Source organism: Carcharhinus amblyrhynchos, chromosome 17 (genome assembly GCF_965287045.1).
Source record: "Carcharhinus amblyrhynchos chromosome 17, sCarAmb.v2.hapA, whole genome shotgun sequence".
Taxonomy (NCBI): Eukaryota; Metazoa; Chordata; class Chondrichthyes; order Carcharhiniformes; family Carcharhinidae; genus Carcharhinus; species Carcharhinus amblyrhynchos.
The window spans coordinates 12,221,663-12,238,805 of NC_137340.1; the positions used below are offsets into that span (position 1 = coordinate 12,221,663).

The 17,143-nt window shown below is 46.5% G+C and overlaps 1 protein-coding gene across 3 annotated transcripts in view; it reads left to right on the forward strand.

Moving 5' to 3' along the window:
* papss2b (3'-phosphoadenosine 5'-phosphosulfate synthase 2b) overlaps positions 1 to 15,629 on the forward strand; it is a 73,714-nt gene extending 58,085 nt beyond the window's left edge. Inside the window, exons 10-12 of one of the 3 annotated variants that reach the window (XM_080205483.1) lie at positions 954 to 1,222; positions 11,195 to 11,424; positions 12,791 to 15,629. In XM_080205483.1, coding sequence (XP_080061609.1) covers positions 954 to 1,222; positions 11,195 to 11,424; positions 12,791 to 12,932 — 641 coding nt within the window. In that variant the 3' untranslated portion in view covers positions 12,933 to 15,629. Of the gene's footprint in view, positions 1 to 953; positions 1,223 to 9,076; positions 10,511 to 11,194; positions 11,425 to 12,790 lie in introns of those variants that run through there. The other 2 variants (XM_080205485.1, XM_080205484.1) reach the window with 2 other exon arrangements.
* The last annotated feature ends 1,514 nt before the right edge of the window (positions 15,630 to 17,143 follow it).

Consider the following 17,143-nt stretch of genomic DNA (forward strand, 5'->3'; position numbering starts at 1 on the left):
CAGGTTTGTGAGATTGGAACCAGTGTTTCAGCTCAACTCGGGATCCATTTGAAGCAATTTGCACGAGGGTAACAGCACTTCAAAAATATCAGTTCAATGCAAAGTTCGAGTTGATTTTAGATTGGAAAGAAAATAACTCTTCAATTGATGAATGATAGATAAAAACAGCTGTAATCTATTGGTCGGAATAAAGTTATCTAAAGTAGAGAGGCCAGTGGTGCAGCAGGTGATCAAGAAGGCGAATGGAATGTTGGCCTTTATAGCGAGGGGGATAGAATATAAAAGTAGGGAGGTCTTGCTGCAACTGTACAGGGCATTGGTGAGGCCGCAACTAGAGTACTGTGTGCAGTTTTGGTCCCCTTATTTGCATAAGGATATATTGGCCTTGGAGGGAGTACAGAGAAGGTTCACCAGCCTGATACCGGAGATGAGGGGGTTAGCTTATGAGGAGAGATTAAATAGACTGGGTCTGTAGTCGGAGTTTAGAGGGGGGATCTTATAGAGACTTACAAGATAATGAAGGGGCTAGATAGGGTAGAAGTAGAGAGATTCTTTCCACTTAGAAAGGAAACCAAAATTAGAGGGCACAGCCTCAAAATAAGTTGGGGGGGGGAGGTGGTGCGAGCGGGGGGCAGTTTAGAACAGAGACGAGGAGGAACTTTTTCACTCAAAGGGTGGTGAGTCTCTGGAATTCTCTGCCCATTGAAGTGGTGGAGGCTACCTCTTTGAATATGTTTAAGTCACGAGTAGATAGGTTTCTGATAGAAAAGGGAATTAAGGGTTATGGGGAGCAGGCGGGTAAGTGGAACTGATCCACTTCAGGTCAGCCATGATCTTATTGAATGACGGGGCAGGCTCGAGGGGCTAGATGGCCTACTCCTGCTCCTATTTCATATGTTTTTATCATGTTCCCTGCATAATGTAAGAGTGTTCCTTCCTTGTCTTTGTTGCAGACGCCATTTTTGCGTTCCAGCTGCGTAACCCTGTTCACAACGGCCACGCTCTACTGATGCAGGACACGAGACGTCGCCTCCTGGAGCGAGGTTACAAACGGCCTGTGCTGCTGCTGCACCCACTCGGGGGCTGGACCAAGGATGACGACGTCCCGTTGGAATGGCGCATGAAGCAGCACGCAGCGGTTCTGGAAGATGGTGTGCTGGACCCACAGTCAACCATTGTGGCCATCTTCCCTTCACCCATGATGTATGCTGGGCCAACGGAGGTTAGTAAGAGATGGATGAAAGGTAGGAGGCAGGTGGAAAATTTAAGATCACTTCGTGTCGGAGGGTATTGGCCGTAAGCGCACTTGTGATGTGCGTGTATGTGTGAAAAATGTACAGGCAGCATTTTCCAGCCCTTCCTGCTGTGCAAATCTTCCAGTCCTGTCAATGTCAACAGAGATTTGAATGGCTTGTCCCGTTTGGGGACTGGAAAATCCTGGCTTCAGTCCTTCAATTTCCAGCCACTCGTTGGTTCAAAATTGTTCTGTTGCTACTCCCTAACTTCCCCCAACATTTGCTAATATTGACCTTTCCAACGGACGAGACCAACTTGTATTACACGTAGTAATGAGGGCTGACAGTGCACTCGAGTGAGTTAGGGTGTTCTAAACAGGGCACAGCTCCTCTCAGAGTTAAGTGAAAACGAGGATTGTGTGAAGATGGGGAGTCTTGGACATCCTTACCATGGCTGGACAGATCCCCAAACTTCCATTCCCTGCAAGAGTGAGGATGGGTGGGGGAATCTCATCCAGGAAGTATCGGTGAAGGATCCTCTTGGAGAGAGTGATCATTGTATGGTGGAGTTTCTGGTGCAGATGGAGGAGGAGAAAGTGGGTTCCCGGACACGCGTCCTTTGTTTGAATAGAGGGGAGTATGGTAGGATGAGAGAAGAATTGGCGAATGTGGACTGGGGGAGTGCGTTGGAAGGTAGGTCTGCTGAGGAGCAGTGGAGGATCTTTAAGGAGATCTTTCTTGGTGCTCAGCAGAAATTTATTCCGATGGTTAAAAAGGACAGTAGGAAGAGAGGTAATAAGCCGTGGATAACGAAGGAGGTGAAGGAAAGTGTTAAATTAAAAGCGGAGGAATTTAGAGTAGCTAAGAGCAGTGGGCGAGAAGAGGATTGGGAAAGGTTTAAATGTCAACAAAGATTGACAAAGAAGTTGATAAAGGAGGGTAGGAGAAGCTATGAGGCTGGGCTAGCACTTAATATAAAAAAGGATAGCAAGAGTTTTTATAAATATATAAAAAGGAAGAGGCTGGCTAGGGTGAACGTTGGTCCTTTAGAGAATGAGAAAGGGGAGCTAGTGGTAGGGGATGGGGATATGGCTAAGGTCTTGAATAACTTCTTTGTTTCTGTCTTCACGGAAGAGGACGTGAATAATTTGCCGGGTGTTAGTGATGGAAAGGTGGTAGGAATGGAGGGTCTTAATGACATTACTGTTACTAGAGAGGCGGTGCTCGACAGACTGGAGGGGCTGATTGTGGACAAGTCCCCAGGACCGGATGGAATGCATCCGAGGGTTCTGAAAGAAATGGCGGAGGTTATAGTGGATGCCTTGGTGGTTATTTTCCAGACGTCGCTGGATTCCGGGGAAGTGCCGGAAGATTGGAAAACGGCTAATGTTACGCCGTTGTTTAAGAAGGGTGCCAGGCAAAAGGCGGGGAATTATAGGCCGGTTAGTTTAACGTCTGTGGTAGGTAAAATGTTAGAATCCGTCATTAAGCAGGAAATTGCGAGGCATCTTGAAGGGAATTGCTTGATTGGGCGGACGCAACACAGTTTCATTAAAGGGAAGTCGTGTCTGACAAATTTACTGGAGTTCTATGAGGATGTGTCTAGGGCAGTGGATAGAGGAGAGCCAGTGGATGTGGTCTTTCTGGATTTTCAGAAGGCGTTTGACAAGGTACCTCACAAGAGGTTATTGCAGAAGGTCAGGGGACATGGAGTTGGGGGTAGGGTGTTAGCGTGGATAGAGGATTGGTTGTCAAATAGGAGGCAGAGAGTGGGGGTCAACGGGTGCTATTCGGATTGGCGGTTGGTGACTAGTGGGGTGCCCCAGGGGTCGGTGCTGGGGCCTCAGCTATTTACCATTTATATAGATGATCTGGAGGAGGGAACCGAGTGCAGGGTGTCGAAATTTGCTGATGACACCAAGATTGGGGGAAAGGCAAATTGTGCGGAGGGTGTGGAGAGTCTGCAGAAGGATCTAGATAGGCTGGGCGAATGGGCCAGGAAATGGCAAATGGAATTTAATGTTGGCAAGTGTGAGGTGGTCCACTTTGGTAGGAAGAATGGTAGGAAGGACTATTACTTACGTGGCGAAAAACTGCAGCAGGCGACGGTGCAGAGGGACCTCGGGGTCCTTGTGCATGAGTCGCAAAAACCCAGCTTGCAGGTGCAGCAGGTGGTCAGGAAGGCGAATGGGCTGCTGGCCTTCATAGCGAGGGGGATTGAATATAAAAGTAGGGAGGTCTTGCTGCAGCTGTATAGGGCATTGGTGAGGCCGCAGCTGGAGTACTGTGTGCAGTTTTGGGCGCCGCACCTGCGCAAGGATATTTTGGCCCTGGAGGGAGTGCAGAGGAGGTTTACTAGGCTGATACCGGAGTTGAGGGGGTTGAGCTATGAGGAGAGGCTGAATAAACTAGGCTTGTACTCGCTAGAGTTTAGAAGAATGAGGGGAGATCTCATTGAGACGTATAAGATGATGAATGGGATGGATAGGATAGAGGTGGAGAGACTCTTCCCACTCAAAAAAGACAGTAGGACTAGGGGGCACAGCCTCAAGATAAAGGGGAGGCGGTTTAGAACGGAGTTGAGGAGGAACTTCTTCACTCAAAGGGTGGTGAATCTCTGGAATTCTCTGCCCGTTGAAGTGGTGGAGGCTGCCTCGCTAAATATTTTTAAGAAGCGGGTTGATGGGTTTTTGATAAGAGAGGGGATTAAGGGTTATGGGGAGAGGGCGGGAAAGTGGAACTGAGCCACAACAGATCAGCCATGATCTTATTGAATGGCGGGGCAGGCTCGAAGGGCTAGATGGCCTACTCCTGCTCCTATTTCTTATGTTCTTATGTTCTTATCCCAGAAAATGCCCAGAGCAATCCCCTGAAGCATTGCATGGACATTGCCTAGGAGTTCAAACTTCTGATGGGCAATTACTTTACACCAGAAACCATCAGATGCTCCCAATTAAATCAGCGACATTGGATGCTTCTGATTCTAGTCACCTAGGGGAAGTTAGAAAGATTAAAACCACATCTAACTCCTGGATAATTATGGTTATTAAAACCCTTTTCACCCCCGTCCCTGCCCCTGAGCACTGCCCTACCCCCCAACCATGCCCCCATTCCCTTCAACTAACTCCGACTACCTCCCAAACCCCAACTGCCATCCTGACCCTGGCTACCATCCCCAACCCTGACTCTCCGCTTGCTCACCATGTCTACCCTCCTGACCCACCACCCCCACCCCCACTAACCCTCTGCACCCCATCCTGCCCCAACCCCAGACTGATCACCTAATCTATTCCCTCCCCCCAGTAAGAAGTCTCACAACACCAGGTTAAAGTCCAACAGGTTTATTTGGTAGTAAATGCCACGAGCTTTTGGGATTTGCCCCTTCGTCAGGTGAGTGGGAGTTCTGATCACAAACAGAGCATATAAAGGCACACACAGTTTATAGAATACTGATTAGAATGCAAGTCTTTACAGCTAATAATCTATGCTTCATGCTATCTCCACTCACATTGTCTGTACCTTTGAGATAGCATTAAGCATAGATTATTAGTTGTAAAGATTCTCATTCTAATCAGTATTCTATAAACTGTGTGTGCCTTTATATGCTCTGTTTGTGATCAGAACTCCCCACTCACCCGACGAAGGGGCAAACCCCGTAAGCTCGTGGCGTTTACTACCAAATAAACCTGTTGGACTTTTAACCTGGGGTTGTGAAACTTCTTCCTGTGTTTACCCCAGTCCAACGCCGGCACCTCCACATCATGCCCACCCCCAGACCCAGCCTCCTCTTCCCCATCCATTCTACACCCCTCCCCCCAGCCCATCTTACACACTTAGCTTAGCAATCGCCTCTCCCTGGCTTCTCAAGCTGGCTGGGATCTTGGGAAATTACCTGCGTGAGGGCGGACAGTGCTATACAAAAGGGATGGGGCTTTGGTCTCCCTGAACCTGCTGCACTCAACTGAACGCCTCAGGAAGTTGCTGTGCCTTGCTGCTCACACCCAGCCCAAGCTGGAGGTTTGGTTGGGGAATCTGCTTTTCCTGACTAAGGTTGGGGAAAAAAGACTAGTGGAAATCTTCAGAAGTTCTAGCTCACTGTCTCTTTCGGTTATGAACATTTGCAGTCTTGAACTTACTACTGAAAATATGAAGCCACTATGAGGGTATTCTGGGTGTTAAGAGGGTAGTCAGAAAGCTGAGGGGGCTAGTTGGTGGAGATGGTGAGGGGTGTGGGTGGAGAACGGTGCAGTAGTTGGGGTATTGGGGTGGTGGTTAGGGGAGGTGGTCAGGCTGGGGTCGGAATGGTAATCGGGGGTGTTGGGATAGTTGGGGGGTTAGTGAGGGGATTGGAAGGTTCGTTGGGGGTTTAGGAGATTAGTCAAGGTTAGATGGAGGGGGTAGTTGGGGGCCAGAAGGGTAGTTGGGGGGGGTGGAATATAGTCAAAATTAGTGGGGGATGGGTTAGTTAGGGATGAGGGGATGGTCATGTGGTTGGGAGGGTAGTTGGAGAGTTGGAACATAGTTGGGGTTGGGGGGATGGTTGGTGGTGGGGTGAGTAGTTAGAGTGAGTACAGTGGGTGGAGGAGAGATGCAGTTGAGGGTGTGGTGGCAGGGTAGTTAGACAGAATCTTAATCAACCCCCCCACCCACCCCCACCCCCCCACCCACCCCCACCCCCCCATCCCCCCCCACATCCCCCCCCACCCCCATCCCCCCCATCCCCCATCCCCCCCCCCACCCGCCCCCCCACCCGCCCCATCCCCCCCCCACCCGCCCCCCCATCCCCCCCCATGCCCCCCCACCCGCCCCCCCCCACCCCCCACCCATCCCCTCCCCCCCCCACCCCCCACCCATCCCCCCCCCACCCCCCACCCATCCCCACCCCCCACCCATCCCCACCCCCCACCCATCCCCCCCCACCCCCCACCCAATCCCCACCCCCCACCCAATCCCCACCCCCCACCCCCCACCCAATCCCCACCCCCCACCCACCCCCCCCATCCCCCCCACCCACCCCCCCCACCCCCCCTCCACCCCCCCATCCCCCATCCCCCCCACCCACATCCCCCATCCACCCACATGTATTAGGGGTGTGACGCATTTTTCAGGAGATTCAGGGAGTTCACCGTAGAGTCTGTGCAGGGAAAGTTCTGTCCTGTACTATGTAGCACTTACATTTATGGAGCATCTTCAGCATAGCTATCACAAGGTGCCTCACAGAAGCTTAACCAAACAAAGTTAGCACCATGGAAAGGAAATGTTAGGACATGTGAGTGGTTGATCTTAGGGGTAAGTTTTAAGAAAGAACTCAAGGCGGGAAAGGGACATGAAAATGTAGATTTTTTAGGGAGGGTATTCCTGAGCTTACGACCTGGATTGCTGAAGGGTGATGGGATTGAGGGGTCAGGGTTGGAAGAATGTAGGGTTCTCAGAGGATTGCAGGGCTGAAAAGATTATAAAGATGGGGCAAGTGGAGATATCAAAGAACAGTACATCACCAGGAACAGACCCTTTGGTCCATCGAGCCTGTACCAACACACGACAATCCCTGATTATTCACGGATCTGTCAAGTTGCCTCTTAAATGTTGCCATTGCTTCTACCACCTCCTCTGGCAGCACGTTCCAGGCACTCACTACCCTCTGTATAAAAAAACTTGCCTTCACATCTCCTTTAAACTTTCCCCCTTTTACCTTAAACCTATGTCCCCTAGTAATTGATATTTCTACCCTGGGAAAAAGACTCTGACTATCCATTCTATCCATGCCTCTCAATTTTATAAACTTCTCTCCGGTTACCCCCTCAGCCCCCTATGTTCAAGTGATAACAAGCCAAGTGTGTCCAATCTCTCCTCATAGCAGATACCCTCCAAACCAGGCAATATCCTGGTAAACCATTCCTGTCCCATGTTCAAAGTCTCCACATCCTTCTGGTCGTGTGGTGACCAGAACTGTACACAGTATTCCAAATGTGGCCTAACTAAAGTTCTGTATAGTTGTAACCTGACTTGCCAGTGAGGCCCTGAAGCAACTTGAATACAAGGATGAGAATTTTAATATTGGGCCTTTGAGAACCAATGGAAGGCAGTGATGGGGAACTGAAGCAGGCGCAGCTTTGGATATAGGCAACAGAGTTTCACATCAGTTCAGATTCGTGAAAGGTAGAAACTGAGATGCTGCTCATGTAGAGTAGAACAGTTCAGTCTGGAGGTGACTTGCAGGGAATACTAATCGCAAATCAAGTTCCTGTTTCTCCATCCCCCTAAATTACTCGATAGAAAATTTACATTGAGAGAATACAATTGGGGAAACAGCCTAACAGTCATCACTTAAATCACGTACATCCCGTAGTTTCAAACCATGCTTTTGTATGAGTTTCCTAGAGCGTACAGGTCTTGCATCCTTTTAAATACTCCAAGGACTATGAAGAATTGTGGTATTCACTGAAAGTGCCTAGCCTGTGATTATAGTGACTGCAGTGGTGCGACTAGTGGCTTTTTCAGAATTTATTTGTGCCTCTCAATGGGTAACAAACCTTGTTTCACCTTTTTGATCCAGACACAGAGAGAGACTTTAGGTACTCAAAGTCACAGGCGGAACTGGGGAAGCAAAACACTCTATAAAGGTCAGAATAGTGAGATGATTTGGTTGGGACGCCATTCCCCTCTCGTATACTATTTCGGGCAAAAATGTTAACTAAATTAACAAATTAAGGGACATGTTAATCCTTAAAGGGACATTGCATCAAAGGCAACTTAAAAGCATCAAAACAAAATGTGATTAACCACCCCAAACCCCACAGTGCCACTGGGCTCAGTAGGCTATCCTGTCACACGCTGAGACATTCAGAACTCAACTCGAATAATCTTGCTAAACTGTCAGAAGGGGCAGCAGTAACCATACTATATTTTATTCTCTTCTGGATGTTTAATTGCCACAGTAGAGCTTCAGGCACCAGTTTTATGCGCGCACATCTCGAAGGTGCTGCAGATGTGGCACAGTGGTTAGTACTGCTGCCTCAAAGCTCCAGGGACCTGGGTTCTATTTCAGCCTCGGGTCACTGTGTGGAGTTTGCACGTTCTTCCCGTGTCTGCGTAAATTTCCTTTGGATGCTCCAGTTTTCTCCCACAGTTCAACGCATGTGCAAGTTAAGTAGATTGGCCGTGCTAAATTGCCCCTTGGTATCCCAAGGTGTCTAAGCTTGATGAATTAGCCATGGTGAATGTGTAGGGTAAGAAGTCTCACAATGCCAGGTTAAAGTCCAACAAATTTATTTGTAACCATGAGCTTTTGGAGCACCTGATGAAAGTGCCACACTCCGAAAGCTCGTGATTCCAAATAAACCTGTTGGACTTTAACCTGGTGTTGTGGGATTTCTCACTGTGCCCACCCCAGTCCAATGCTGGTGTGTGCACATGTGTTGGGTTACAGGATGAGGCAGGGGTAGGGCCTGGGTAAGATGCTTGGTCAGAGAGTTGGTGCAGTCTTGATGTGCCAAATGGCTTCTTCTGCACTGTAGGGATTCTATGAGATGGCATCCATATCCACGAGATGCCAGGCTTGTCTCATTTGATTTTAAAGTGGCAAATCAGTTACCTTTTTTTTGGGTCTTCACTCCAGACGATTTTCTGGGGTCCTCCATTCTCCATTCCCTCCGAACCAGACCACGTGTTTACTTACCCATTTCCAGGTATGATGTGGTGTGCATAAGAATTGAGCTGCTGCTATTGCACGCTGGGGATTGCACCTCCCCTGTTTGTTAGCTGTAATCTGCTTTGAGGCATCCTGGGCTCATGAAAGGCACAATAAAAATGTAAGATCTTTCTTCTTTCTTTATGTTCAGATGATCCTCTCTGAGTTTGGAAGGCAATAGAAGGAACAATCCATTGGTAATGCCTTAGACTGTAAACTGCCAATCAACTTTTCAAAACAGTAAATGGACAAGTGAACAAAATCAGTGAGACACTGAAGATTTACACTACTTACAGGCCTAATTATCTCTCCCTTGCAGATAAAAAGTAACAATCAAATGGCCCTGTTACATTACACTTAAATGTGAATTGAATCATGTCCAGGGTCACTGAATGTTAACTGCAATATGGTCATCGCTCTTGTTGGTCTAATTATCTCTTTTCTCATAGTTGAATTGGGCGGCGCGGTAGCGCAGTGGTTAGCACTGCTGCTTCACAGCTCCAGGGACCTGGGTTTGATTCCCGACTTGGGTCACTGTCTGTGTGGAGTTTGCACGTTCTCCTCCTGTCTGCGTGGGTTTCCTCCGGGTGCTCCGGTTTCCTCACAAAGATGTGCGGGCTAGGCAGATTGGTCATGCTAAATTGCCCTTTATTGTCAGGTGGACTAGCTAGGGTAAAATGCATGGGATTCTGGGGATGGGGCCTGAGAGGGTTGTAGTCGATGCACACTCGATGGGCCGATTGGCCTCCTTCTGCACTGTAGGTTGTATGATGTTCATTATAAGACACCAGTTTGCATTTCAAATGGCCTCCTGCCTAAAACAGGTGGACACTCTGGCTTGTGCATTTAAAGACTGCTATAAAGATGTTAACAATCCAAATGCCAGTGTAAACAGGGCAGTATCTCCCTGTATACAACAGGTGCTTACTGTTAAAAGATCCCCTCTAACAAGACAGGTGCCAATCAGATACATCCACAAATAAGACCAACAAGATAGTAATATTTGAATTAAATTTTTGAACTTTCCCTAATAAAAGAGCGACCCACACCATTGATGGGTAGCCTCACAGGGGTTTACATTGTGGGAGGGTAAGGCCCTCTGCTGGTAGAGGGACCTCACGCAATCATCCTGTAACTAGCTGGGCCACTTCCTGTGCCATCCTGATTCTTAACCCCATGTGTACCAAGACAGAATGAAATTAAATATCATGATGCATGAAAAAAATCTACAACCCCAGTCCCTGCATGAACAGTGGACTCAATGTATAGCAACTTCTTAATCAGTGGTTCACTGGGCCACTGTACATGATGACGGAGAGGAAGGGAGGGAGGGAGCACTAACAATGTTCACGGAGGGAAACTCAGTCAGTCTCCCTGCTCCTGATTGGATTCAGCGATCCGCATTCCGGTTTTGCAGCTTAGCTAATATTTCTCCCCTTGGCATTAGGCTGGGTGTAGATTAGGCCATTCCGATGTCACACATTTGAAACCGCACTGGAGTCAAATTTTCCCCACTGTCATTTGTCCCACTTTACCTCCCTAATTGGCATCGGTGAACAGGATTTCTGTTACATTTCCGGTGAAGCTATGGAAAACCCTAAGGAAATCCCTGGCCTGGGTGTGAATAGAAACAAGTCTCGCAATGCCAGCTTAAAGTCCAACAGGTTTATGTGGAATTACGAGCTTTTGGAGCGCTGCTCCTTCATCAGATGACTCAACTGAGGAAGGAACAGCATTCTGAAAGCTCGTGATTCCAAATAAACCTGTTGGACTTTAACTTTGTGTTGTGAGATTTCTTACTGTGCTCATTCCAGTCCAACATTGGCATCTCCATATCACAGGTGAGAATAGGTCTAGGTTCAGTATTGGAGTTTAGCCATTCCTCAACACTCACTATCCAGACACACACATGAAGAAGCACTATGATGTCTGTTAGGCCATCATTGATGCCAGCAGACAGTTTGTCTGATGTAGGTGTACTCTGTGCTAGACCCCTAGTGGAAGGGGCACACACATATACTGCTTTGTGAGCATAGGAAAAGTGGTGATATGCCATTGTTCCAGTGACACAGGCACCCACCCTTAACTCTACAAGTTGCGATTTACATTGAGGCAAGAGGCACATCAGGAACCCTGGAAATTCAGGCCCTTGGTCTGTGCTTTGAACAGATGGTACTATTGCTGGTGACTTGTTCAGTTGGCTAATTGCCACTGGGATGTATTGAGAGCGGCCTGTCCTCGCTTTGATAACATTGCTATTTGTTTTCAGGTTCAGTGGCATTGCCGGTCCCGCATGATCGCTGGAGCCAATTTCTACATTGTGGGCCGGGATCCCGCAGGCATGCCTCATCCTATGACTAAGAAGGACCTGTATGAGCCCACGCATGGAGGCAAGGTTCTGAGCATGGCACCAGGTCTAACGTCTGTGGAGATCATACCATTCAGAGTTGCTGCATACAACAAGGATAAAAAGTGCATGGATTTCTATGACCCAGGAAGGTAAGAAGTTGCAGGAACACGCTTTCACGCCCGACAAATCGAATGAAAAAATTTGTGATAGTGCAGTTTTTAACACCGTGCATATTGTAGTTCAATCTCTGGCCTTGCAATCAGCCATGGTCAGTCTGTTTCTCAAAAGACTTTGCCACAGCCAGGAAAGAGTCTCTGCCATGGCTAGGAGACAGTTCAGCTAGCCCTCGCTTAGCTGTGAAAGAAGATAAAGCAGCCATTATCGTGCCATTTGTTACCCAACGATAAAGCAGATATGATAAATAGCAGAATACTTTGCTCTTCAGGATGTAGGGTGCATTGTGCTGAGCAAGTAACTAGGAGCAGGGCAAGAGACACTCTCAAATCCCAGCCACTATAGCGTGTGTATTCCCAGTGTGACAATGCAGGATTGGGATTTGTAACACATGATTTTAGAAGGGTGACTAATTCTGCCCAAATCCTTGTTGCAAAAATTAACCTTTACTGAAGGTATGTACCTCTAACCTGGCAATGATACAATTGACAATGTTAAAATGACAATATCAAGACAATGATGGACAATGTGCATCAGGAACCAGACAACATATTCAATTTCAGAAAGGTATTCCATAAAACATTTCTCTGAACTTAATAATTGGCACCCTCTTTTCACATCCTCAAGATGTCTCACAGCACTCCACCCAGTTTCTATCAGAATATAGACAGAGCAAGCCTCGCCAATTCGTAATCTGTTAATGGTGTAAATTGGGAGGCAAATGTTGACCAAGTCACAGTTTGCCAGCTCTTCCTTGAACAGTATGCTAGGATTGTTTCACGTCCCTCCACACAAGGAGGGCTTCTGTTTTAATATCTCAGTGGAATGATAGCACCGCAGGCAATGTGGCACTCGGGTGTCAGCCAGGGCTGTGTGCTCAAGTCTCTGGAGTGGGGTTTAAAGCTGCAAACTTCTGCCTCCTGAAGCATGTGTTCCAGCACTGGTCTAGAGCTAGAATTTGCATTCACTAGCTTCCCCCGAGACCAAGTTAAATTGCCAACATACGGTAATTCCAAACAAGAGCAACATCACCTAGAATCAAGTTGCCACTAAAACCCTGATCGTTTAAGTTTGTGAAATTTGAAAAGTCTTGTATTGAGTGGCAAACTGCACAGTTTGTCCACATTTCAACCAAACATTTACCAATGTATCACATGTGTCAAGTTCACCGTAATCCAAGTTCCCTGTCACCCAGTTCACCATGCGCCAGTTTACAATTGCCAGTTTATCTGAAACAAACTTTACCCACCAGTCTAACATGACTTTTGTCTACTACCATTCACCGATAACCATTTTAAATGCGATGTTTGCTAATACATTTCTCATGGCTATTTATTTTAGGCATCAAAGTTTTGATTTCATCTCTGGAACCCGTATGAGACAGCTTGCTCGTGAAAATAAAAATCCACCTGATGGCTTCATGGCTCCCAAAGCTTGGAGGGTACTGACGGAATACTATTCCTCACTGGAAAAGAACAATTAAAGTTTTACGATACAAAGGCCAGTTCTCGGAGTGTGAAACGTCCGCTCGCTGTTTCTTGCAATTTATCCTCTTTATATATTCTTAATTCATGCAATTATTGAATCTTAATTGGATTTGATTTACCATTATTAACAATTGGGTTTCAAATGACAGAATGAAAACCTAGCTGGGAAAATAGGTTATTGTTTGTTGCTATTTTTAAAATGCTATTTATTTCCTTTTCACGTTTGAATAAATGTAAACTTCTTTTTGGCCCATTGCTGTAGCCATTAACTTCATATTTATATACAATAGCCAAGGACAAATGGAAACAATTTGAGATGTTTTAACACTATACGGAGTTCCTTCTCAAGGTGGCTGCAACACTGTTCTAAGTGTTTCCTACTAGTGGTTCATGCCAAGTTAAATTACCTCAAATGTTGACAAACTGCTGCATAAACGGGACATTTTTAGTGCAATCTATTTTAAGGGTCATACTGTTCCCAGGTCCCTGATTACCTTGTATAGAATGTGTGAATAGTTAAAATCTGTAGCAAGCACAGGTCAGTATTTTCCCTAACACGCTGTACAAATGGCGCACATGTTTAGCAGAACGTTATTCTTGCCGCCTGTAGCCACTGAGATGCTTTGAAGTAATTTTATATTTTTTTACGTTGGTTTTACCAAGCGATTTTGGATTTACAGAGGTGGCACAGTGGTTAGCACTGCAGCATCACAGCACCGGGGACCCGGGTTCAATTCTGGCCTTGGGTGACTGTCTGTCTGCGTGGAGTTTGCATATTCTCCCCATGTCTGCATAGGTTTCCTCGGGGTGCTCTGGTTTCCTCCCACCCTCAAAAGATTAAGTTGATTGGCCATGCTAAATTACCCCTTATTGTCAGGGCAGGGTGGGTGGTGGCAGGGGATCCTCGCAGGGTAAACACATGGGGATAGGGCTCGGATGGGATTGTTGTCGGTGCAGACTTGTTGGGCCAAATGGCCTCCTTCTGCACTGTAGGGATTCTATAATCACACCTGAGAATTCTGGATATGATGAAAGCATAGCTGTCACGAGCTTAGTCTGAGTGATGGGTTTTTGATAATTACGCTCACAAGCTACTCTCTTCCAATTGAAAATTGCCTTACTTTTAAAAACCCTTGCTCCATGCTCTCATTTGTTCAGTGTTGACTTTGTAACTTACTGACCAGGTAAAGGAACAGAGACAACAGCTGAGCAGATGAACCACAGATCAATACAGGTAGAAAATGCCTTTAATTGTTCCAATCAGCACAGAATCCTTAAATAATTTATCCCCCCGCAACAATTTTAATGTTAATTTTTGAAAGGAGGTTGGGGCACTTACTATCTCCACTGTCAGTACTTCCTTCAAATGCTGCCATAATTAATAATGGCATTTTTAACTAATTTTAGTGTTTAAAATCCTGTCTGTCATGTTGGAGGGAGGGATGTTGTTTTTTTTCTCTCCAGTGTGGCCTCAAAGCATTGCGTGGTGTCTACACTGGCAAGTGTCAGACAGAATTCAAATCAAACCTTCTAAACATCAGAGTATTTGTATTTAAATTTTTATTAGCACCAGCTGGGAAATTCCGTCCATTATGCCTAACTAAGAGAGTTACAATTTGAGTACTGCTGGAAACACTGTCAAAGATTTTCACCTTGCACTCATCAGGCCATATACAAGACACCAAATTCCAAAGGGAGAACCAATTTATACTGCATGAGAAGAGTGTTGGTTGGTTGGCATGTGGACCCTGATTGGTAGCAGCTACTTCCTTCGCTTGGTAGTTAACTGTTCCCTGGTGCATTCTCCATGACAGCATGCCAAGTCCACATGCCAGCCATCAACACTCTTTTCTGATGCGGCATAAATCATTGCTCCCTTTGAAAATTGGTGTTTTTGTGAATCTGTTCAGAGAAGTGCAAGACAAAAAGCTTTGACATAATGTCCCTTTTTTCAGTCATTCCCAAGTTCTGTACTCCCAACTGGCAATAGGCTCTACGTTAATGCTCACTTTCCTCAGTTGCGTGAGTTTGCTTAACAGCCACATGTCAGACAACAGTAACCTTTTACATTTTGGAAAATAAAACCTGGACATTTTAATTCATGCTCCTTGTCACCTCTTATTGGTGGATTTTAGAAAAAGCCATGGACACAGAATTTGGGCAGGTCCACAAATTAATAATGTCCTTTTTGGCCAGGTGAGGAAGCAAATCTGGATGGGGTAAAAGATCAAGAGAGAGTATGAGAATGGGAGGATAGCCAGAATTATTCACACTAAGTTTCCAGCACCAACAACAACACTCAAACTCCTAGAAAAGCCAACTAAATAAAGGAACTTCCATTTTAAGTTTCACGTGGGTTGCCTTTTGATGAACAATATGGTATGTTTCCAAAGTTGCTTGAGGGGTTTGAAATCTGTTCAATATGATTAATGGCTACAGCAAAATACCAAACAGTTAATGCAGCAGAAGGTATATTTAGTTTCTAGAGAACACTGCTTATGCTTTAATCGACTGTATTCATGGTGCCTTTCCATCAAATGACCAGAAATATATATTTATTTTTAGATATGGAATGGCTTTTACACTGTGCCTTAACCAATACAAGCCTTGTATGCCTTTCATGTATATGGTATAGCTAAATCTTCACATTAATATAATCTTGTACTGTTTATATGAATAAAAATTAATCAGCATTGTCTGTGCACTGTGTGGTCGCTTGTTAATCACTGCTCGTTGCTACTGGTACTAATTTACAACCTCGCTGTGACTCCTACCCAGCTTATTGCCCCACCCCTTTCCCTCACCCCTTTCCCTGGAAAAGGTTGCAAATCATAGAAACGCTGCAGTGCAGGAAGAGCCCATTCGGCCCATCAAGTCTGCACTGACCACAGTCCCACCTAGGGCCTACCCCTACATATTTCACCCACTAATCCCTCTAACCGACATCTCTGGACACTAAGGGGCAATTTTAGCATGGCCAATCAACCTAACCCGCACACCTTTGGACTGTGGGAGGAAACCGGAGCACCTGGAGGAAACCCATGCAGACACGAGGAGAATGTGCAAACTCCACACATGCAGCAACCCAAGCCAGAATCAAACCCAGGCCCCTGGAGCTGTGAAGTAGCAGTGCTAACCATTGTGCTACCGTGCCGCTGACAATTCCCACTTTTTGTACTCCGTGCAGATGGCTCAAAATCCTAAATTATTCCACCAAAAGTGTGAAACACTGTAAAATACATAGTGACCCTGTGAATTTCTGAAAAGTGAATGGCAGGATGAGAGGAAATAGGATTGCAGTTAGATAGCATTAGCAGATGCTCAGGGTTTGTTAATGTGCCTCCCCTCCAAAGAATTACTTTTTTTTAAATCCTTTCATGGGACATGGGCATCATAAGAACATAAGAAATAGGAGCAGGAGTAGGCCATCCAGCCCTTCGAGCCTGCCCCGCCATTCAATAAGATCACGGCTGATCTGTCGTGGCTCAGTTCCACATTCCCGCCCTCTCCCCATAACCCTTAATCCCCTCGCTTATCAAAAACCCATCAACCCGCGTCTTAAAAATATTTAGCGAGGCAGCCTCCACCACCTCAACGGGCAGAGAATTCCAAAGATTCACCACCCTTTGAGTGAAGAAGTTCCTCCTCAACTCCGTTCTAAACCGCCCCCCCTTTATCTTGAGGCTGTGCCCCCTAGTCCTACTGTCCTTTCTGAGCGGGAAGAGTCTCTCCACCTCTATCCTGTCCATCCCATTCATCATCTTAAATGTCTCAATGAGCTCTCCCCTTATTCTTCTAAACTCTAACGAGTATAAGCCTAGTTTATTCAGCCTCTCCTCATAGCTCAACCCCCTCAACTCCGGTATCAGCCTAGTAAACCTCCTCTGCACTCCCTCCAAGGCCAAAATATCCTTGCGTAAGTACGGCGACCAAAACTGCACACAGTACTCCAGCTGCGGCCTCACCAATGCCCTATACAGCCGCAGCAAGACATCCCTACTTTCATATTCAATCCCCCTCGCTATGAAGGTCAGCATCCCATTAGCCTTCCTGACCACCTGCTGCACCTGCAAGCTGGGTTTTTGCGACTCTTGCACAAGGACCCTGAGGTCCCTCTGCACTGTCGCCTGCTGCAGTTTTTCGCCAGGTAAGTAATAGTCCTTCCTACCATTATTCCTACCAAAGTGGACCACCTCGCACTTGCCAA